The sequence below is a fragment of the Schistocerca americana genome, chromosome 5, assembly GCF_021461395.2.
Source record: "Schistocerca americana isolate TAMUIC-IGC-003095 chromosome 5, iqSchAmer2.1, whole genome shotgun sequence".
Lineage (NCBI taxonomy): Eukaryota > Metazoa > Arthropoda > Insecta > Orthoptera > Acrididae > Schistocerca > Schistocerca americana.
Genome location: NC_060123.1, coordinates 471,931,974 through 471,956,847, shown reverse-complemented (window position 1 = coordinate 471,956,847; position 24,874 = coordinate 471,931,974). Strand labels below are relative to the sequence as shown.

At 39.8% G+C, this 24,874-nt stretch overlaps 1 protein-coding gene across 1 annotated transcript in view; it reads left to right on the top strand.

The window, feature by feature from the left end:
* Nucleotides 1-24,874, top strand: part of LOC124616742 (eukaryotic translation initiation factor 2-alpha kinase 1-like) — a 152,608-nt gene that overhangs the window by 75,599 nt on the left and 52,135 nt on the right. Inside the window, exon 8 of the mRNA XM_047145111.1 lies at nt 3,763-3,945. Within this exon, the coding sequence (XP_047001067.1) occupies nt 3,763-3,945 (183 nt within the window). The remainder of the gene's footprint in view (nt 1-3,762; nt 3,946-24,874) is intronic.

The window sequence follows — 24,874 nt, the reverse complement described above, 5'->3', positions numbered from 1 at the left end:
GGTCTGATTTCAGTTTGTTATGTCTGACCCAGCATTAAAGCATGGAGTGAGTTACTGAAATAAAGTTCAAAAGCTGTCACACTATGCTCAACACAGTCCAGTACAAGAATCTGTCTTAAATGAGCAAATACACAATGAAATTAATGAGCCAAGTTAATACTGTTACGCAAAGCCAAATTTGTTGTATACTGATTAGATTAGATTTACTTCCATTCCAATTGATCCCTAGTGACGAGGTCCTCCAGTATATAGAACATGTCAGAAAAACAATAATACATGACAAATATTTACAACTAAAACAAATAAGCTAATTTACCTTCCACAGGTCCCATGTGAAGAATCATCATCATTTTTTTAAACACTGTATGAAAGGATAATTTTACAACACACATTTACTAAGATCGCATTAATGCACTGAATTTAAAATTCAAAAAATGTTTTTATTTATTTATAATGTAATAAACATACAATAGAACTACTACAGAACTTATTTACAAAGAACACATTACTGCACTGAAATGATGCAGAAGTTAGATTGTACACACACACACACACACACACACACACACACACACACACACACACACAAAAGTTGGTTCTACTGAGAAATTCATCAATGGAGTTAGAAGGAGTGGGCCACCAATAAATCCTTTAGGCTTCTCTTAAACTTAATATCATTGGTTGTTAAGATTTTTATGGCTGATTTCTAGTATTAGTTTGAAAAAGTGATATATTTTAATGACAAATTTTATTAAGGGATAAATATGTTGGGAAGCAGTAGTTAATATCCCTAGCTCCCTAAACAGGCCTCTCCAGGATGTTCTTGAGTTCACACCACATATAACTCTTATTTCACATTTTTGTGCCTGGAAAACTTTAGCTTGGCTTGATGACTTACCCCAAAAAATAATCCCATATGACATTACAGAGTGAAAGTAAGCATAGTATGCCAGCTTTTTCATTTGTATACCCTCTATGTCTGACAGAATTCATATTGCAAATAAAGATTTGTTTAGACACTTCAGCAGTTTTGTGGTGTGCTCCTCCCAGTTGAATTTATTATCAAGCTGTAATCCCAAGAATTTAACACTATCCACTTCTATCTGCTTGTCACCATATGTTACGCATATACTCGTGGGACACCCCTTACAAGTTCTAGATTGCATGTAGTGTGTTTTTTTCAAAGTTGAATGACAAAGGATTGCCTAGGAACCAGTGATTAATGTCCAAAAATATTTTATTAGCAGCTCTTTCTAAGACTACACTTGATTTGCTTTTTATTGCAAACTAGCATTCCCAGACATTAGCAGCAGTCTAGATCAGCTAGTGAAGTTTGAATTAATTAACAGTTATAAGTGCAAAGTGAAAGCTTCATAAATTGCAAGAGAGTGCTTGTTCAGAGTGTCAGTTGCATTTGTCAGGTGCAGCATCATCTAAGCTGCTTTGATGGAGTCCGTATCAGTATTTGCAACACTGTACTTATCCATATCTCCCAAGATGCAGGGGTGGGGAAGGGGTGGCTTTGACTGTCATCATGGCGGGTGCTAAAGGTACCCCTCTTTCGTGACCCAAATATATTGGTAGTTTCCAGAACCCCCTGGTTGCCACTGTGGAGAAGGGCTGTAGTGTGGTTGGAGGTCGTAATACTGTCTACTTAGAGGTGGCAGTGAGGTTTGGGACCTATAGCAGCTAGCAGTCTAGAGTCTGTGTCACAGTTGTTTTGAGTAGTTGTGTGTGTGTGTGTGTGTGTGTGTGTGTGTGTGTGTGTGTGGGTGTGTAGTATCAGAGCTATTGGAGCCACAGCTGACATATTCTCCATTCTTGGCTGTCCATCACTTTTATCAGTTGACACCCTCGTGCCCAAAAACAACGATGTCAACCCTGCTGTATTGCTGAAGGTGCATGCCCAGACAGATGAATCTATATGATAATAGAGAGAGGAATGTTTCTAGAACTCATTGAATCGTGTCCAAGAGCATCCTACATCTGCACCTTTGGAACAGCTCTGTAAGGCTGCAGTCATGAATGAGAGCATAGAGGTTCATAGCAAGAAAACGTGTCAAAACTCTGATTGCCTCTGTGGAGAAGGGTGATTATGTGAGTGATGGTTATATGACTATCTTGCTAGAGGTGGAAGTTAGGGTTGTGATCTACACCAACTAAAATTCTATGTACTATGTGCAGGCAGTGATAGTGCTAGCGAAGTGTGCAGCTTTCTCAGGCGTAATTGCCTCGTGTATGTTAGGCTCAAATGTTCTGACCAACTGCTCTGCTTTGGTGTTAATGAAACAATGGTCAGGTCATAGATATCATTTAGTTTGCAAAAACTTCTGGAATGCCTCAGAGAAAAATCACTGGTCATTACTCAAATAATGGTGGTGTGAAGAGCTCCTTCACTTGCAAAAATTGATGCCACAGCCTGTATTGTGGCTCATATGGTGGTCATTAGTATCTGGGCATTTAGAGAGGATGTTCCACTGGCAACTACAATCCCTTTTTGAAAGGGCCAGCAGAATACATGTGCACAGGCTCCCAAGATATCTTAATTATGAATCATGAAGAAAAATAGTGTACTGAGACCATTCATTCAATATCACTGTCAATGTGTGGCCATGTTGCACATATCGTATCACCCTCTACAGTAGCAGTTCTGTCATATTGATCTGACTGCTTCATTAGATGTGAGGAATTTTTCCAGCATATGCCATGTGTTTGCATCCAGCTGGAATCAGTACACCTACTGTCTCAAATTTTTAATTGGTTTTTATTGGTAAGTGTGAAACCCCTTATGCATTGGTGTAGGGTGGTGGGCATTGGGTTACTTAAAAATAGGACCCACTGTTGTAGGCTTTGTGCTGTGCTTTGGGTTAGGTACCAAAGAGTGATGTCAAGAGCTTTTGATCTATGGTGAGATAAAACTTTGTTTTGACCAGATAAACTAGCGATTTGTTTATATAACAGAATATGTCCAATGCTTCTTTTTCAGTTTTTGAGAAGTTTAGTTGTGCTGCTGATAATGTCAATGAGATGTATGCAGTGGGCTGTTTAGAGATGCTGAAAAGCTCCAAAATTGCCCAGCACCTGCACAGTGTTGGAAAGCATTCATGGCTGATGTTAAACTATATTCTGGCTTCATCATAATCAAACAACAGATTTACCAGCTCCCGCTTCCCTCCCCTGTTAAAAAATAAATAAAAAAAAAAAAAAAAAAATCCGACAGACTGCAGACCGTAAACTGAATACTGCTTTCCCTTACTTGATTAAGTGTGTAGGTACTTTGTGTGGTTGCACTTGGAAGGAAGGTATTTCAGATCGCTGTCCAGCCATCCGCATTTTCCGTGTTTTCCCTAAACTGATTTAGGCAAATAAAGAAATGGTTTTTTGTACATAGAGTATTTCCTTTCCTATCCTATCTTTCCTTTCTTTCATGGAAGAGGAAGTTTTGAAATATAGACAAGGACATTAACAAGAAGGCAGATACTGAAGAAAAGAATATATGTACTACTTTGTGTGTGTGTGTGTGTGTGTGTGTGTGTGTGTGTGTGTGTGTGTGTTATAGTTCTGGTAGATATGAAAGGCATTTTTGTGATACTGAAGCTTCCAAATTGTTGAGATCTTTCCTGTTTTGTTTTAGAAGTGACACTAGATGTTACCATAGAAGTTAGTTCCCATATTTTTTGTCAATGTAATGTAGCAATGTTATGATGATATGTGTGGTAGCAATGGTAATTGAGCTGAACCATTGTTTCTGCTATGTTTCAGAGAGATTGTGCCACACTTTATATACAGATGCAGCTATGTGATCAAACACTTCTGCAATGGCTAAATAATAGAAATAATAAAAAGATACCCATAGATATTACACAATGCCTCAAAGGATTTCGCCATCTGGTTTGCGGAATTGAGTACATCCATTCCCAAGGGATAGTTCATCATGACATTAAGGTAAAGCAATTCAAGTAAAACACTTCCTTATGATTTTTGAATTTTCTGATTGAAATTTATATTCGATCTGTCTGTGTTTATGTTAACACCCTACTGATTATTATTATTTATTATTATTATTATTGGCAAATAACTCGATCAATTTTTAAGGCTTGTTTATGCTCAGACTGTGTTCTATACTGTTTTTGCTTTTGGTTGCTCTGATATAACTTCCAATTTGTCTACTTTGTGTCTGAAGGTGTCTCTTTCTAGAATGCCGGCTGGTCTTATATTTGCATTATTTTGGTCCTTTCGAATTTCATCTAACCAAAGTGTGGATTTCTTAAGTGAGGTTACATAATCTGTTATTCTTTTGTCATTTGATATTCTGGTAGTCAGCTGAGATGGCCAAAGAATTTCATTTGCATTTTCCTAATATCAATTTCAATGTTTGAAAACTTTTCTGTCGTTTTAATTGATTGTAGCCTATAACTGTCTTGGGTATGTTTTCCCCTAGATTTTTCCTGATGATCTTTCTCTCTTCTGTTTTGATGTCTTCAAGTTGTTGTTTTCTGTTAAGGGTTAGCGTTTCACTTGCGTAGAGGATTGCTGGTTTTATGACAGTATTGTAATGTAGAATTTTTGCACTCTTGACGTTGATTTTTTGTTGTAGAGGTTTTCCGTTAACCCTACCCCTTTTTTAATTTTTTGGAGGCGATGTTGCTGTGAGATGTTTTCAGTACCTGTCGGTTCGATGAATTCTCCAAGATATTTAAAGTATGGGACCCTGTCAATTTCACCCTATTTTGTCTTCAAGCTTGCAATTTCTGGTTTTGAACAAAAAGAGTTCAGTTTTCTCAAATGAAATTTGTAAACCCTCTTTCTCTGCACATTCTTTAAGTATTTCCAGCTGTTTGACTGCAGTCTGCTCATCCTCTGTTAATATCACCAGGTCGTTTACAAATGTAAGATATGGTAGGTAAAGGTTGTTTTTGGCAATGCCCAGTAGGATTGGCTTCCAAAACCCACATTTCTTGAGTTCTTTTTCCCATTCGTCCATAACTTTGTCTAGAACTACGTTGAACAGAATAGGAGAGAGTCCATCACCTTGTGTCACACCTGTTTGAATGTCAACTTGTGTCACACTTGTTTGAATGTCGAAGGCTTCTGAAATCTCCTTCATAAATTTTACTTTAGATTTCATGCCAATTAGTGTTTGTTTTATGATTTCTTGTGTTTTGGGATCTAATCGCCTCTCTTCTAAAATTTGGCATAGTGAGCCGGTCTATTGAATCATATGCTTTTTTGAAATCTACAAATGTGCATACTTCAGGTTTTTGTCTGAGAGCTCGCATTTTGAATATGTATTTGAGGTTGAAAATTTGCTCAGGACATGATCTGTTCAGTCTGAATACTGCTTGATAGTCTTCTACTTTGGGTCCTAGTTGCTATTGTGTTCTATTCGAGAGACAAGCTGATAGAATTTTGTAGGTGACTGGCTATAGAGCGATCCCTCTATAGTTGTTTACATCTCATTTATTATCTTTTTTATGTAGTGGATGAATCAGAACAATTTTCCAAAATTCTATGTACCGACTTGACAGAAAATCCTAGGAAGTTCTGGTCTTACGTTAAATCAGTAAGTGGCTCGAAACAGCATATCCAGACACTACGGGATGATGATGGCATTGAAACAGAGGATGACATGCGTAAAGCTGAAACACTAAACACCTTTTTCCAAAGCTGTTTCACAGAGGAAGACCGCACTGCAGTTCCTTCTCTAAATCCTCGCACAAACGAAAAAATGGCTGACATCGAAATAAGTGTCCAAGGAATAGAAAAGCAACTGGAATCACTCAATAGAGGAAAGTCCACTGGACCTGACGGGATACCAATTCGATTCTACGCAGAGTACGCGAAAGAACTTGCCCCCCCTTCTAACAGCCGTGTACCGCAAGTCTCTAGAGGAACGGAGGGTTCCAAATGATTGGAAAAGAGCACAGATAGTCCCAGTCTTCAAGAAGGGTCGTCGAGCAGATGCGCAAAACTATAGACCTATATCTCTTACGTCGATCTGTTGTAGAATTTTAGAACATGTTTTTTGCTCGCGTATCATGTCATTTCTGGAAACCCAGAATCTACTATGTAGGAATCAACATGGATTCCGGAAACAGCGTTCGTGTGAGACCCAACTCGCCTTATTTGTTCATGAGACCCAGAAAATATTAGATACAGGCTCCCAGGTAGATGCTATTTTTCTTGACTTCCGGAAGGGGTTCGATACAGTTCCGCACTGTCGCCTGATAAACAAAGTAAGAGCCTACGGAATATCAGACCAGCTGTGTGGCTTGATTGAAGAGTTTTTAGCAAACAGAACACAGCATGTTGTTATCAATGGAGAGACGTCTTCAGACGTTAAAGTAACCTCTGGCGTGCCACAGGGGAGTGTTATGGGACCATTGCTTTTCACAATATATATAAATGACTTAGTAGATAGTGTCGGAAGTTCCATGCGGCTTTTCGCGGATGATGCTGTAGTATACAGAGAAGTTGCAGCATTAGAAAATTGTAACGAAATGCAGGAAGATCTGCAGCGGATAGGCACTTGGTGCAGGGAGTGGCAACCGACCCTTAACATTGACAAATGTAATGTATTGCGAATACATAGAAAGAAGGATCCTTTATTGTATGATTATATGATAGCGGAACAAACACTGGTAGCAGTTACTTCTGTAAAATATCTGGGAGTATGCGTGCGGAGCGATTTGAAGTGGAGTGATCATATAAAATTAATTGTTGGTAAGGCGGGTACCAGGTTGAGATTCATTGGGAGAGTGCTTAGAAAATGTAGTCCATCAACAAAGGAGGTGGCTTACAAAACACTCGTTCGACCTATACTTGAGTATTGCTCATCGGTGTGGGATCCGTACCAGATCGGTCTGACGGAGGAGATAGAGAAGATCCAAAGAAGAGCGGCGCGTTTCGTCACAGGGTTATTTGGTAACCGTGATAGCATTACGGAGATGTTTAATAAACTCAAGTGGCAGACTCTGCAAGAGAGGCGCTCTGCATCGCGGTGTAGCTTGCTCGCCAGGTTTCGAGAGGGTGCGTTTCTGGATGAGGTATCGAATATATTGCTTCCCCCTACTTATACCTCCCGAGGAGATCACGAATGTAAAATTAGAGAGATTAGAGCGCGCACGGAGGCTTTCAGACAGTCGTTCTTCCCGCGAACCATACGCGACTGGAACAGGAAAGGGAGGTAATGACAGTGGCACGTAAAGTGCCCTCCGCCACACACCGTTGGGTGGCTTGCGGAGTATCAATGTAGATGTAGATGTAGATTCTGGACTTTTTCGGTTTGCCAGATGTTTTTGATTATTTGAGTAATTTCTTTAAGTGAATTTGAGCCTAAATTTTTCAAGAGTTCTGCTACATTTCTGTCCTCCCCTATGCTTTATTGCTTTTAAGTTTCTTGATGTGCACATAAATCTCTTCTTATGCTGATGATGATGAGCTCTGTGCTAAGATTTCTGGCTGCACTTTCAGGAATCTCTCTTTGTGTTCTGGACAATTTAGAAGCGGTGTCAGGGCCCATTTAACATCTTGTTTATTATTATTCTTTCTTTTCTCAGACGTTATGTCTGGTCAAAAATGGAAAGTGACGTGGACCTTGATCAAGCGTGACTTCCTTTTACTGTACGGTATATGTTACATTGCATTTAGGAACTGTCGGGTAATTGAACATGTATCAATAATTACAGATTTCTGTAGTTGTATATATAAGTTTGGGTGTAGCTGTATTGTGTTGATGTACTGGTGGATATTATGTGGTATGACTCCTGTAGTTGATAGTCTTCTTCTTCTTCTTCTTCTTCTGTAGTGGTCAATCCAAGGATTGGTTTGCAACAGCTACAATGGCAGCTTGTCTCCATTCTGTGTGTCTTTCAGCTTTTTTCTTCATTTCTTTATAGGTGTTACATCCCACATCTTTCACGATTTGATCCATGTACCTCAGTCGTGGTCTTCCTCTTGATCTTTTTCCCTCGACATATCCCTCTATGATTGTGTTCAGGAGTCCTTTATGTCTTAATAGATGGCCTGTAAATTGCACTCTTCTTTTAACAATGAAACTCCAGAAGCTTCTCTTCTCACCTGCTCTTTCCAGAACCACTTCGTTTGTGACCTTGTCGGTCCATTTTATTTTGAGCATGCGTCTATAGCACCACATTTCAAAAGAATTTAGCTTCTGCAGTTCCTCTGTCCAGAGAGTCCATGTTTCACACCCATAGCATGCCACACTCCACACATATGATTTCAAAAATCTTTTCCTGGTTTCAAGGCTGATGCTCTTAGATGTTAATATGTTTTTCTTCTTGTTAAAAGCAGCCTTTGCTTGAGCTATTCTACTTCTCACTTCTGCCTTGCTCCTTCCATCCCTGGTAATATTACTGCCCAGATAAGTAAATTTATCAACTTGTTCAAGCAGTTCATTGCCTACATGAACTTGGACTTTCACTTGATCTTCTTTGTCGCATGCCATTACTTTTGTTTTTGCTTTATTAAGTCTCATATTATATTCTTCACCCATAACTTTATCCATTATATTCAGTAGGACTATAAGATCTTCACTTTCAACCAGGACAGCTATATCATCGGCATATCTTATCATATCTATTCGTTGGCCATGAATTGCTACACCTGTCTGTGAATTTTCCGATACTTTTTTCAGCGCCTCTTCAATGTATACGTTACAGATAACAGGGGATAGTGCGCAACCTTGCCGGGCACCTTTCCGTATCTGCACCTCTTCTTGTTTCGTCCATCCACGGATAACTGCTGTCTCATTTTTGTACAGGTTCCATATCATTTTTCTATCTTTATGGTCTATTCCTACTTTTTTGAGTACCTCAAACATCTTATCCCATTTAACATTATCAAAGGCTTTCTCTACATCTACGAAAGCTATGTACATTTTCAGGTTTTTGTCTAGTCGTTTCTCTATTATTAGTTTTAGAGCAAATATTGCTTCTCTGGTTCCTCTATCTTTCCGGAATCCAAACTGGTCTTCGGAGAGTGTAGCTTCGACTTTTTGTTCTATGCATTTTAGGATAATTGAGGTTAATATTTTAGAGGCGTGAGTAACTAGGCTGAGTGTCCTATAATTTTCACATCTTGTAGCATTTGCCTTCTTTGGAAAGGGGACCATAATGTTTTTCTCAAAATCTGTAGGAATTTTACCCTGCTCGTACATGTTGAAAACAAGATTATACAACTCCTGATTCAGTTTTGCTCCTCCAGATTTCAGAAGTTCGGCTGGGATATTGTCTATACCAGGCGATTTGTTGTTTTTCAATTTTTTCAGAGCTAGTTCAAACTCTACCTTTAATATAGGTTCACCTATGTTGTGTGCATCTACTTCTGTTTCTTCTTCCATGATGTTTTCAGACAGGTCTGGTCCGCTGTACAGTTTTCCTATATATTGTTTCCATCTTCTTGCAACTTCATCATCGTCATCCAACATATTGCCATTTTCGTCCATCACAGCCCTACATTTGTTTCTTCTGTCTTCAAAGCAATGTCTCACACATTTATAGGCCTTGTCGATATTTCCCTTGCTCATGTTGTCCTCAACTGAAATACAGAGATCATCAAGGTATTTTTCTCTTGCTTGTTTTGCCTCTCTGTAGTTGATAGTATAATTGACAAACTTTATCCTGATGCCACATGTCCTTGACTTCCTCAGCCAGTTGGATGTATTTTTCAATTTTTTCTCCTGTTTTCTTCTGTATATTTGTTGTACTGGGTATGGATATTTCAATTAGTTGTGTTAATTTCTTCTTTTTATTGGTGAGTATGATGTCAGGTTTGTTATGTGGTGTTGTTTCATCTGTTATAATGGTTTTGTTTCAGTATAATTTGTATTCATCATTCTCCATTACATTTTGTGGTGCATACTTGTATGTGGGAACGTGTTGTTTTATTAGTTTATGTTGTATGGTAAGTTGTTGATGTATTATTATTATTATTATTATTTTTTTAACTGTGCATGACATTGTAGTGGTAAGACACGGGATTGCATTCTGGAGAACAACAGTTCAAATCCTCATCCAGCCATCCTGATGTAGGTTTTCTGTAGGTTATACTAAACTGCTTAAGACAAATACTGGGAGGGTTCATTTGTAGAGGACCTTGCTGAATACATACACATCTCCCCAATCTACACTTATGCTCGATCTCTAATGACCTCATCGTTGACAGAATGTTTGCTCCTAATATTTGTGCAAATGTAGTGTAAATATTTCTTTGCATTTTCTGGCAACTGCTAAAAATGAAATATAAATGACTACATTGTAAGTTGAAATTAAAACAATCTTTTGAAAAAGGCTCTGAAGATGCAGTTTTGTAACTATGATTAGGTGAATAAGCAAGGAGTGAACATTCATCTAGATTGCTTTTATCATCAAATAGACACACTGTTGTAGAGCCACATGCCTAGCCCAGATTGCTGAGTGGCACTTGTTGGTCCACAAAGGTACAGGTTGCCTCCTGCAAGTCAGCAGCGTGGTGGATCACTTGTGTGATGTGGTCCAGCCATTCTTGTTGTTTCTAGCAACTCCTCACATTGTAGAGAAGTGAGGGCTAGGTTAAAATGAAGGCTGAAAAACCATGGTCCAACTGAGATCCAGTCCGTTGGCCCCTCGGTTTCTAGTTATGTGCTTTAATGCTAGACCTCCTTTTTGTATTTATAACCAAGATTTGAACCTGAGAGCTGCAGATTGATATTGTTCATTGTGTTTTCATCACTGGTTCAGGGCAGATATTCCATGACATATTTCAGATTCCATCGATGAGAACTTCACTCAGTCCTTTTTTAAAAAAAAATACAGAGGATGGCCAGTCCTCTGACCTTCTCATTATCATTCCAATTTCAGTATATGTACTTCTGAAGCTAGTACTAGGCCTGACATGTAAATAGATAGTTCATCAGTAGGATTTGATGAGTGAGTTTGCAAATATCAATAAATTGTGTATGTATATGGCCATATCTTTTGAGTGCATTGACTTAGAAGCTTACATTTTTTAGAGCACCTAGACCTTAGTATTTGACATAAATTTCGACTTGGTACCTCTACCTGTTCCTAAGAAAAAGGACTTTAAACAGACAGACAGATCAACAAATAGCAAAGGGAAAATATTTTTTTGTGATGTACTTACAGACTGCGAATTTTATGACTATTTTCCTTTACTTGTACCATGAAACATTGCTTCTTACCAAATTTTATGATTCTAGGTCAATGGGAAGTACCCTAATGGCTTTGATGAGTGAGTTTGTATCAAAATACATGACATAGATGACTATATCTTTTGATTACATTAATGTAGAAGCTTAAATTTTTTACACCTCAGTAACTGACATAAATTTCAGCTTGTTACCTATAGCCGTTCATGAGAAAATGGGTCTTAACAGACAGACAGATGGACAACAAAATGATATTATAAGGTTTCCTTTTTCCTGTTTGAGGTACAGTACTTAAAAATCAGGTAACATCGAAGAAATTCTGAAGGACTTGGAGGAAATGACATGTTACTTTTTGTATAAAGGGCCAGAGTTTCATCAATTTCCAGTTTTATCAATGCTTGCCTACAATATATAGCCAAACAAGAAAATGGACAAGCTATGGAATGCCTCCTGATATCATAAATCACTTGGCATCTGTTCATCTGCACCACTTTTATGTAACCGACAGCGGTTGGGTGATCTTGCTAAAACAACAGCACTTATCCATACTGGAAGAATTCTGGAGAAAAGTTGTTTTGTAGGTGTATCATGTAACACACACCCATCTTCATCTCTTATCTTCTCAAAATCATCCTTGGCCTATTCTCCAAACTGTATGAAACTACTGTAGACACAATGTTGGCTGCAAAGGGTGTGCATATACAGATGTTACAGGTTCAAAATAAATCTGTAAAGAACATCTAGCTTGTACACTGAACTATAGCTATATCAACATAATTTTTCATGAGAAGTATAAAGAAAATTGGCATCCCTTCTTCTCCCTGCCATCATTCAGTTATAAGAAAACTTCTGATAACAGGGACAGATGGATGCAGTGGTATAGAACTGTGCTGGCACGGAACCATTAGGGTACAGTCTATGACACAAAACCTGGCTACTGGTTGGCTGCAGTAGTCAAAATCCCAAGTTGTTCACTTAAGGTGCAAATAAAACTGGCCTCCCTCAGATTCTAAATCTGACCAACTGCACAACATGGGAACAATGTAGGAAGCAGAAGTTTCTGCAAAAAATGTTGTCTTCTGCTCGACCTGTTGTAGTGTTGAATCTGTTTGTGGTCTAATGGGAAAGGTTGTGCAATTTAGACATGAAGGTACAAGTTTGAGTCACTCCTTTTGTTATTTTTTAACCACATTTCAGATGTTAGCTAAAAGTGTCAGCCTGATGGTACCTCAAAGATAATTTGCTTCACTTTCTAACCGACCAGTTATTGCAAAACCTCCCAGAATCATTTCTGAGAAAGAGATTGTGACTTCATCAAGATCAGAACAGTTTATGCTCAGGAGTTCCTTGCCGCACAACAGCCAACAACTGCCAATCACCAGCCACAAACCATCCTGACATTGGTCTCCTGTTGCCAACTGTTGTCTGCCCAGGTGATTGTGATGCAGTGCACCTTGGGTATGTTTCTACTCTCAAATTGGGAACCAAAAAAATTGTTTATTATTGTAGTTGACTATCCTCATGAATTACCTTCAGTAAACTGTGTGAACAAAGTGCAGTAATAGATATCAAGTAGACTGCTTTTAGTGTGTTTATCAGGTACCATTTTTGATTTGAGTATGTTGTTGATGATTAATTTCCTGTTGATGTTTGCTGTTGTGTTCAGTAAACTAATGGAAAAAAATGCCATATTACAATATACACTGTATTTACTATTATATCCTCATGACAAATGTCAATGTTAATAAAACATAAATTACTGTATATGTAACATGAGTAAGCATAAATCAGCGTGATTAATAAGATATTATGAAGTTTGTACTTTGAAATGATCGTTGTTTACGTGGTGTTCTGTGTCACACTCAAGTAGCATGCAAATATGGTAGTTGGAGTAGATGCATAAAAAACCCAGTTAATAAATTATTCAGTGCCACAAATTCATAAATAAAATTGTGTGTTCATGAAACCCAAGAATTATGTTAGCAGAAGTGGAAGAAGGCATTATCAAGTGCAAAGTTTCTTAAGGTTTTTGCTCTAAGACTATGGGAAGCTGAAAGTAACGAGAAGACTTATGATGGAGAAGTTTTCATAAGATTTCCTTTTTGATTCTGATATGGCTGCATCTAGCTCTGTCACAGAAGAGGTCAAAAGCTGGCCTCCATTGAGATATGCAACCTCCACTTTACAGCTCAACTCCGTTACCTCAGAGCCAATGAACATCTTCAGCATTCATTTCTCCCTTATTGCCCCAATGGTGGCTAGGACAGACAAATCACAAATTAAAAGACAAGATTAATTGGAATTTCTGTTTGGAACAATTTTTTTAAACTCAAAACCATAAATTAATAACCCAGTGTCCCACGTTAAGTGAAAATCACTCAGATTCAAGAATGGAGATGACAAGAATACACCAAGTGAATTTAGCAGGATAATGCTGTACCATACAGAAAACAACTTGAGGATTACAGAGTTCCCATACATATTCTGTATTGTTGCCAAGTTTCACTTCACTACCTGCAGGAAGAATATGCGTCCACAGTCAATGCGTTTCTTGAATGGATTTGGAAATGAGCGTGGCTTATGTCTCAAATGATACGTCATAGATACTCAGAGGCACCGACTGCAAACTAGTGTGTGTGTGTGTGTGTGTGTGTGTGTGTGTGTGTAAAATTAGTTGAAAAAAATGTGGCTAAATGGAGAAAATGCGAGAAAAGAGATAAAAAGTAATACAAGGTAAAATCGCGTCCTCTCTCTCTCATTCAGTCTTACCCATGAGCATCTGCACAATCATACTAGCTCACATCATGGAAGATTGTGTTAGAAGTATTTAAATGTTCTAAAACTAATAAGTGAAAGTATATCACTCACTAAAAACACGGATGAGCCAGTTACCCTAACAACACATCAAAAAAGTCATCTCAAAATTTTAGGCAACAAATTTGGCAATATTTTAATGTACCACATTCATTTGCTGCACAGCTAAACTAGAGGGGAAATCTTTCGCCAAATGAGCTTCCACCCTCTGGTCTGAAAATAATACACAGTCTAGTAAAATGTGGTGCATGTGATCTGTACACTGCATGCACTCAACATTGGAGGGTCCTCTCAATGGAGCAAGAAGCCATGTGTCATAGTGCTGTGTCCTACCTGAATTCAAGTAATGAGGACCTCATCCTCCCTGTGTGACTGGAAAGAGTTACGCGATACCCACATTGTGGACTTTACAAGAAGCAGCTTGTTATCTGTCACTTACAGCCAATCTTCGCATGACTCTGTACCTCAACAGCTAGGTGATACCATGCAGGAGGACAGCATACTGAATGAATTGAGGATCGCGACATGCCTCCTTGGTTGCTACAAGTGCTCTTTCATTGCATGCAATACCCATGTGCCCTGGTACCCAGCAGAAAGCCACCTCCTTCCCCAACCTTTGTAGTTGGAGGAGGGCATCCTAGATATTCTGAACTACTGTATCTGCTGGCTACAAGCATTGTAGAGAGTGAAGAGCACTCAGGGGATCGGAACAGACAAGGAATTTAGAACATGTTTCATCTGTCCCAGTGCTTACAGGATCACATATAACTCTATGTCAAAGATACTAAAGTATTGAGGCAGTCCGATCTTGAGGACACAATCAGGGAAAACTACAGAGCTCTCAGCAGTGTCCTCATGTTTAGACCCATCTATAAATACAAGCAGACATATGAAATATGTCTGCTTGTGTCTGTATGTGTGGATGGATATGTGCGTGTGTGCGAGTGTATACCTGTCCTTTTTTCCCCCTAAGGTAAGTCTTTCCGCTCCCGGGATTGGAATGACTCCTTACCCTCTCCCTTAAAACCCACTTCCTTTCGTCTTCCCCTCTCCTTCCCTCTTTCCTGATGAGGCAACAGTTTGTTGCGAAAGCTTGAATTTTGTGTGTATGTTTGTGTTTGTTTGTGTGTGTATCGACCTGCCAGCGCTTTTGTTCGGTAAGTCACCTCATCTTTGTTTTTATATATAATTTTTCCCACGTGGAATGTTTCCTTCCATTATATTGGTATTAAAAATATATGTAGGAGTGCAACTTCTCCTATACTGTACTTAATCTAAAATTACTATGGGCCTCCGCAGTAATCGGGTGGAAGACAGTTCAGATCTTGGAGTTGAGGCTGAGCTTGGTCCACACCAAGTTTCTCCAGCACACTCTGCATGTGGATCCCAAATCGCCTTGCTCCTCATAGACGAGTGGAGAAAAGATATTCCAGAGATGGACGAGCAACAGTATGGTATGCTGGTAATTTGGAGCAGCGAGGAACTTAAATACCCTTTGCACCATGGGGAACTGTTGCTGAATGGTGAGTGGCACTTCACCAGCTTCAGCCACCCATACACTCTGCACCCATAGTCTAGCCGCAATCACTTGAAAGCCCAATAAATCTGAAGCAGACATGCCTTGTCCACTCCCCAAGACCTGTGGCTAAGGCATTTTAAGATGTTTTTTGGCTTCTTGGTTCTGGCTTTCTGGTCTCTCAGGTGCAGCAACCATGACAATTTGGAGTCAAAACTAAGGCCCAGAAACCTATAGAATGGTGTCCCTTATGTTCAAATCAGGTAAATTAAAAATAGGCTGAGAACAGTTAAAATGACCACACACACACACACACACACACACACACACACACACACACACACACACACACACACACACTCTTATTTGCAAAAAATTGAAAATCTGCCTTTACAGCCCACCCCTCTGACCTCTGCACTGTAAGTTGTAACTGACATCTTACTCTTGTTACACTGGAGGAAGAACAGAAAACTGCAAATCATCCAGAAATAAGCAGCATTGTACAAGTCTCTTTACCGTATAGGTGGTACTGTTTATGGCTTTGGCAAAGAGGGTAACATTTAAAACACTGCCCTGATGAACACCATTCTCCTGCTTAAAATGATTTGACAGCACGTTGCTGACTCAGGACAGTTGCCACGAAAATTTCTATTGGTGGAGCTGCCCTAGAATACAGTGTCTCCAAATAGTGTTGTATGCCTTACTGATGTCAAAGAATACACCGATACACTTATGGTTGTGTAGGAAAGCCTGTTGAATAGCTGCCTCTAGGAGGGTCAAATTGTCAACAGTGGATTGAAATCTGAATCCACACTGAGAGCAGCTAAGGTCTGACATCCAAACTACATGATGGTTAGCCATTCGTCTCAGAGTTTTTCCTACACACCTCTGGTAACTACTGGGCTACATTCGGTCCTTTCCAGGTGTGAGGAGAGATATCAAAATTGCCTCTCTCCATTAGTTGGGAAAGTGGCACGTCTCCCATATCAAATTAAAACATTTGAAGAGGATTTTCTTTAATGCTGCTTGGAAATGTTGAAATATGCTGTACTGAATTTGGTTGTAGTTAGTGCAGTATCATGAGCCTCAGTGTCGAATTCAGCTCCCACGTGGAGAAAGGACAGTTGAAAATTCAGACTTGTTAGATATGAAGTCCAACTGGCCCCTCTCTATGCACTGTAGTGGCGGAACACCTGATCCTGGATGGCATTGGTAGTAGTCATTTCAAAATGCTCTGCAATTATCTGAGCTATGTCTCTGGACATTGTTTGGAGATACCCTTGTTTCAGCACTGCAGCTATTGCTAAACGACTGTATTTACTGGGAGTCCTTCTGATGGTGTCTCATACTTTTTTGGGACAAGTGGAATGGGTGCTAGAGTTCAGGAGTGCTTGTCATGACCATTTCTTGCTCTCCTTAGTCGTGCATTGAGCCTTGGCTGCCATGATGCAAAAGGCTGTGAGGTTGTCTGTTGTTTGGTGGTATGTAAACTGTCAGAGAGCCATGTTCCTAGCCCAGATCACTGAGCGGCACTCGTTTGTCCACCAAGGTACAGGTTGCCTCCTGTAAGTCAGCAGCATGGTGGATCACTTGTGTGATGTCGTCCAGCCATTCCTGGACACTGCTTCAGTGTTCAGACACAGTCAGTTGACTGAACGGCATTCAGTTAGCTCTGCTGACCATCCATTTCCACTGCTTCCTTCCAAGTAATGCTCCATCCAGTAGGTTGATCCACAGTGGGGGGTGGTCCCTGGAATGAAGGGCATCAGTTACTTCCCACTGAATGGAGTCTGCAAGAGCTCGGGAGCAGAAAGAAAGGTCAGTGACAGAGGATAATCAATTAAATCCTTAGAGCAAGTTGAGTTTGAGCCCCATAATAGATTATGGGCATTGAAGAAATGGGCAGGGGATTGTTGTATAAAGTGTGTGAGAACGTCAGAGTCTATCACATGCTGCGAAGGTAAATACAGTAAGCAGATAGTAATCTTCTGACCTCATGGAACTTCAGTGGCTACTGCTTGTAGGGCAGTGACCATAAAGAGAGTAGAGAAGTGCTGTGCATTATTGACAAACACAGCAATCATTTCCTTGGATATTTCCACAATAAAGTTATCCTTGCAGTGGAAGTTATAACCCCATAGCACGGGGCGCCAGTGGCTTTGAAATGTGTTTCTTGCAAATGCAAGCACAGGAGGTGTGTCTGTGCTAGAAGTTTCAGTTCCACTCTAGTGTGGAAGCCATTTATCAAGGGGGTTGCGATTTCACACTCTCCCTCCATTCAGTCAGGGGGTGAGAAAGTTGCCCCTGGCAGACTTGACATGCCATTAGCTCCGAAGCAGACTCACCGTTGGCGTGGTTTGATACCTGTTTTTGCCTGTGGTTGATGATTCCCATTTGTTTCTCACGTTGGGGGGGGGGGGGGGGGGGAGATCGATGATCTCTGAAGTAACTGCAGCTTTGCAATTGCACTGACAAATGCAGACTGACAGTAACAATCTACATTTGTGAAACTGGCTGTCAGAATATGAATTTTAAGAGTGGCAGCAAAAGATGTAATGAATGTGGAAGGTTGTCGTTTTGATCTCCCATTCCTTCTTTTCTTCAAGATATATTGTTGCAGTCTCTATTCCAGGCGGGGTGGTCCCCACAGTAATTTACACAGTTTGAAGGGGATGGACAAATGGCACCTTTGAGGGCACCCTTGCCATACTTACCACAAATGGCTTCTCCGTTACATCCTAGTGTGATATGACCAAAGAACTGACAGTTAAAACAGCAAGTTGGATTTGGAACATGGGGCGACATGCTTAAGTGAAGGAAACCTGCCTTTGTTATGCTCTGGGAGTTTTGTGCTGTTTAAGGTCATGGTAAAGGAATCGGATTTTACTAGATCCCCATCCACCCTGTTCATGATTTTTGTACATTGATAGTTACTTCTGAACCCCACTCATCTTTCAGTTCTTCCTTGCAAATAACTGTAAGGTCTCTTCATGATACAACACCTTTTCTGTAGTTCAGTGTGTTGTGTAACTCTGTTATGATGGTGTATTCCCCAATGCGTTTAGCTTTCCAATGGTTTGTTGCGTTTTGGAAACTAAAAGATTCAACCAATTTCACAGTCACTTGACAGATTTTAAAGTTCGAACAGTGTCATCTAAACCTATTTGAATGTATAAAGGTGGAACGTTCTCAAAGCTGCCTTTTTCTGTTTAACTTAAAAAAAAAACATTCTGACTAGCGTGTGCATTCTGTTAGTATATAATACTACAACTCTGAAAAATTCCTGAGTCGAGAAGACTGGCTGCATGAGCCCCCTTGTGTTAGATTGGGTGTTGATAGCGACCAGCGTCCATCCATTCCACTGGGTGGTAGAGGAGAAAATTCCGAGGATTCCATCTCAGTCCTACAAGCAGCTAGGGTAACAAGGGTCCACCCAGATAGAGCCACACTTGCTAGGTAATATTGTACAACTAAGATGTGGCAGTTTTCCCAGAGGCTGATACACTGACAACTGTTTCACATCAAAAGCCATGCATCTTATCAGCGTGCACCACACTTTGAGATTGAGGATTTTTTCCCATCCTCCTGATCTGGGTGGTCAAACCAAGATCCCTGTTCCTGTAGCTCACAACGTTCCTTCACTGCAGTATTCAGTGATTACTGAAGCATACCTGGAGCTTACGGTGTCAGAGTACTGGTGGCACTTACCACTCCCCAGCTAAGGAACCCTGAGGTTAGCAAGCCTGTACCCAGAAATGAATGCTGGACCCCTGAGGGAAATTTAAACTAAACATCATGAATCAATAATAGTCACAATTATTTTAGTTTTTCTGTCTTAAGTGTACTGCTGAAAACTGTAAAGCTAATTCCCAGATTAGAGGATCTTTTTTCAAGCAAACTCCATGGTGTTATTACAGACATTATGAGTAGGCAATATATCTTTTGATTATTAATGGACTTAAGAATGTTGTTATTGGCACTATCCTCAGAACAGAGGAAACAAATGAAAATACAACAGCAGACCAGTGTCGCAAAACAAGAAATCCCCAGAGATATTTCGTAATCTTAACAGTTTATAACGAAGTTCCAAATCAAGAAAGTGTACTGTACAGGTAAAACCATACACAATGTTCAAAAAGTGGGCTCAAAAAGCCAGGAAGACAATGAAACCAACAAATGTGTGCAGTGCAAGTTTGATTTCAGCTTCTGATAGCATGAAAGGAGAAACAGTTGTCATCAGAACAGTGAATAAATAACACGAAACATTGATAGTAATGAGAATATGTCATTAATATGTCATCTTCAGAGCAAAAATGTCATTCAGTCTATAATTACTGAAAGATAACAAGTATCATCTTGTTGTAATGGTTACAATGTTGACACTTCCAATTCAGGCGAATTGCGCCTATCCTGAAGAGCTTTTCAAGCAGCAGTATGCTTAAGACACAGCGATCCCAAGGTAACAGTAGGTTCACCGAGCTGAGTGCAATGCTGATTTTTCTGTGGAGCCTCCCACAGTCAGTGCAAGGTATTGTTAATTTAGTTCCAGGTGAAGTCATATGAATGATTCCTAGGTAGCTGTAATATTTATAAGAAAATTATTGAGGTGTTATGCAACAGCACAGATAGACACACAGTTCTGGAATATGCTGCTGGTTCATGATGCCAAACTTGCACTACATTTTGTAAAAGCTGTCATTGTTAGCCAAATTATAACCCAGACTTAATTTCTACCTATAAAAGACTTGCTCAACAGCGTGCAAATAGCAGTAAGACCCCTGCACTATACACACAATGCAGGTCTATTCTATGGCAGTTAAATACAGCAGAATGCCCTCTGCTTGCATTTTTCTGCCAGTGACATAATTTCTTTCGCAGTAGACCATCATCTCGTTGTGGAGGTGATGAACAATAGTTACAGTGGATCACACTATCAAATTCCCTCCTCCCATCCCCCACCCCCACTACGAATGTGTCGTAAATTTATTGCTGAATGCAGACTGATGTTATTTCAGTATAGTTCCTTATTTTAGTTTAACCTCTTTGGTTAACAGATGTTGCAGAATGACCTCCTACTTGGTTACTGCATTAGTGACATTAGTGGTAGGTAAATGAAGTTATTTACTTTCAACCTTTGAAGTATTGAGATATTCAAAATGAGTCAAAAAGCTTGCAGACTAATGTTGAGAGATGTTTTTGTTTTGAATTATACCAGTTTTATTATATCTTCAATTTATTATAGTGTGTTTTTATGAAAATAATAAATGTCATAAAATTTATGAGGATTTGTGTTTATGTACTACAGGAATAGGTGTTGTGATTTAGAGTTAATGTGTGCTACATCATTCTTCAGTCAGCCAACACACCACAGTGGCATTGCTCCTCCCCATTTATCACCACTATCGATGTTTATAATATTATCCATTCAAAGGGAGTCTACACTCTGTATCACAGAAGTACCCGGATCGTGCTATATTATTCGGAGGCGACTTCAACCTATCTAATATAGACTGGGATGTCTATGGATTCATTACAGGTGGTACAGACAAGCCGTCGTGTGAATTACTTTTGAACACATTATCTGAAAACTGTCTTGAGCAGCTAAATCGACAGCCAACGCGTAATGGAAATATTTTGGATCTGGTAGCCACGAACAGACCAGACCACATCAACGGCGCCAGTGTTGTGACGGGGATTAGTGATCATGATGCTGTCATTACGACTGTGGTTACAAAAGTTAAAAAGTTGGTCAAGAAGGCTAGGAGAGTATTCTTACTAGAAAGAGCAGATAAGCAGTTGTTAGCATCCCACTTAGTAAATGAATCGACTTCATTTACTTCCGGTACAATGGACGTGGAAGAATTATGGGCAAATTTTAAACACATTGTAAATCACGCATTGGACGAGTATGTGCCGAAAAAGTGGGTTACGGACAGAAAAGACCCACCGTGGTTTAACAGCGCAATTTGGAGAATGCTCAGGAAGCAAAGACAGTTGCACTCGCGGTACAAGAAAGATCGAGAGAATGAGGACGGGCAAAAGCTAGCAGAGATTCGTGCTGCTGTAAAAAGAGTGATGCGCGAAGCATACAACCACTACCACCGTCATACCTTAGCAAAAGATCTTGCTGAAAACCCAAGGAAATTCTGGTCTTACGTAAAATCTGTAAGCAGGTCGAAGGCTTCCATCCAATCACTCACTGATCATTCTGGCCTGGCAACGGAAGACAGCAAAACGAAAGCTGAAATTTTAAAGTTAGCATTTGAGAAATCTTTCATGCAGGAGGACTGTACAAACATACCGCCGTTCGAGTCTCGTACAGATTCCTGTATGGAGGACATAGTGATAGACATCCCTGGGGTTGTGAAGCAGCTGAGTGGGTTCAAAATAAATAAATCGCCGGGTCCTGATGGGATTTTACAGAGAGTACTCTACTGCATTGGCTTCTTACTTAGCTTGCATTTATCGCGAATCTCTTGCCCAACGTAAAGTCCCGAGCGACTGGAAAAAAGCTCAGGTGACACCTGTATATAAGGAGGGTAGAAGGACGGATCCTCAAAATTACAGACCAATATCCTTAACATCGGTTTGTTGCAGGATTCTTGAACATATTCTCAGTTCGAATATAATGAATTTCCTTGAGACAGAGAAGTTGCTGTCCATGTATCAGCACGGCTTTAGAAAGCATCGCTTCTGCGACTCGCCCTTTTTTCACATGATATCTTGCGAACCATGGATGAAGGGTATCAGACGGATGCCATATTCCTAGACTTCCGGAAAGTGTTTGACTCGGTGCCCCACTGCAGACTCCTAACTAAGGTATGAGCATATGGGATTGGTTCTCAAATATGTGAGCGGCTCGAAGACTTCTTAAGTAATAGAATCCAGTATGTTGTCCTCGATGGTGAGTGTTCATCAGATGTGAGGGTATCATCTGGAGTGCCCCAGGGAAGTGTGGTAGGTCCGCTGTTGTTTTCTATCTACATAAATGATCTTTTGGATAGGGTGGATAGCAATGTGCGGCTGTTTGCTGATGGTGCTGTGGTGTACGGGAAGGTGTCGTCGTTGAGTGACTGTAGGAGGATACAAGATGACTTGGACAGGATTTGTGATTGGTGTAAAGAATGGCAGCTAACTCTAAACATAGATAAATGTAAATTAATGCAGATGAATAGGAAAAAGAATCCCGTAATGTTTGAATACTCCATTAGTAGTGTAGCACTTGACGCAGTCACGTCGATTAAATATTTGGGCGTAACATTGGAGAGCGATATGAAATGGGACAGGCATGTAATGGCAGTTGTGGGGAAGGTGGATAGTCGTCTTCGGTTTCTTTGGTAGAATTTTGGGAAGATGTGGTTCATCTGTAAAGGAGACCTCTTATAAAACACTAATACGACCTATTCTTGAGTACTGCTCGAGCGTTTGGGATCCCTATCAGGTCGGATTGAGGGAGGACATAGAAGCAACTCAGAGGCGGGCTGCTAGATTTGTTACTGGTAGGTTTGATCATCATGCGAGTGTTACGGAAATGCTTCAGGAACTCGGGTGGGAGACTCTGGAGGAAAGGAGGCATTCTTTTCGTGAATCGCTACTGGGGAAATTTAGAGAACCAGCATTTGAGGCTGACTGCAGTACAATTTTACTGTCGCCAACTTACATTTCGTGGAAAGACCACAAAGATAAGATAAGATAAGAGGGATTAGGGCTCGTACAGAGGCATATAGGCAGTCATTTTTCCCTCGTTCTGTTTGGGAGTGGAACAGGGAGAGATGATGCTAGTTGTGGTACGAGGTACCCTCCGCCACGCACCGTATGGTGGATTGTGGATGTAGATGTATATGTAGATATGGATGAGACAAATACCTAAACTATCATTACTGTCTAATATTAGACAAATAACTAAACTATCATTACTGTCTGTATGGCTCATTATACAAAATTTTACATAAGAGCTTTCATCTTTGACAATCTTTATGACACAATTGTCTGTTCATTACAGAATTATGCGGATAAATATACAGAAATATAATCACATAAAACAAATAATATTTTGGTTGTAAGCAGTGCTTGATCTGGAACGGGAAAAAAAGGTTTTGATACTGTGATTTTCCATGGGCTATTTTTGAAGTTTAGACTTCTTAAAGTGTCATTTTAATGCTTTTATGAGTATTTTAAAAATGTGAATACAACATCTGAATATAATAGAGGGGAACATTCCACGTGGGAAAAATATATCTAAAAACAAAGATGTTGTGACTTACCAAAAGAAAGCGCTGGCAGGTCGATAGACATACAAACAAACACAAACGTACACACAAAATTCTAGCTTTCGTAACCAACGGTTGCTTCGTCAGGAAAGAGGGAAGGAGAGGGAAAGACGAAAGGATGTGGGTTATAAGGGAGAGGGTAAGGAGTCATCCCAGTCCCGGGAGCGGAAAGACTTACCTCAGGGGGAAAAAAGGACGGGTATACACTCGCGCACACACACACATATCCATCCACACATATACAGACACAAGCATACAACATCTGTTTTACATCACTTCAACCGCAGCAAAGAGTCTATTTGTACCACATCTCAAAATCTGTGGTTATGATTTTTTTTCTTCTTAGGTAGTGGTCCATACCACCACAAATTGAGCACTTGTTATTGCAACTGTTGTCATACATTCAAATCTCATTGGAAAAGTGGTATATCTAAAGCCAGATATTATTTTTCCTTCTCTAGTGCAACAGAAAAAATTACAGTGAAATTACCTAATGTTTTCATACATTCAAATCTTACTGGAAAAGTGGTATATCTAAAGCCAGATATTATTTTTCCTTCTCTAATGTAACTGAAAAAATTTCAACGAAGGGCTGAAATTAAAAAAATTCATTTATCTACTGCTAATGCTGTTGTCAGTGATACACCAGGTGCACCATCTCTTTACCAAATAGGTTTAGCTAAATCAGAGAACTATACTAAAATAACAGAACATTAGACTGCATCCAATGTAATAATTCCAAACAATGGAAAGTCCAGGCTGGAATATTAGGACTTATGAAAAGAATAGATTGCTGCTCACCATAAAGACGACATGCTGAGTTGCGGATAGGTACAACAAAAAGACTGTTACACACTAAGCTTTCAGCCAAAGCCTTCTTCAGAAAAGAAAGGGGAAAAAGAAAGAAAAACACACACACACACACACACACACACACACACACACACACACGCACGCACGTATTCATACAATCAGAAATTGGGAGTGGAGAGGGATAGCAGAGTATGGGTGGGGGAGCTAAATTAATAACACTCAATGCTGACTTTCAGGCACTGCATAGAAAATCAGCACCACGCTCAGCTTGGTGAACCTATTTTGGGTTACTTT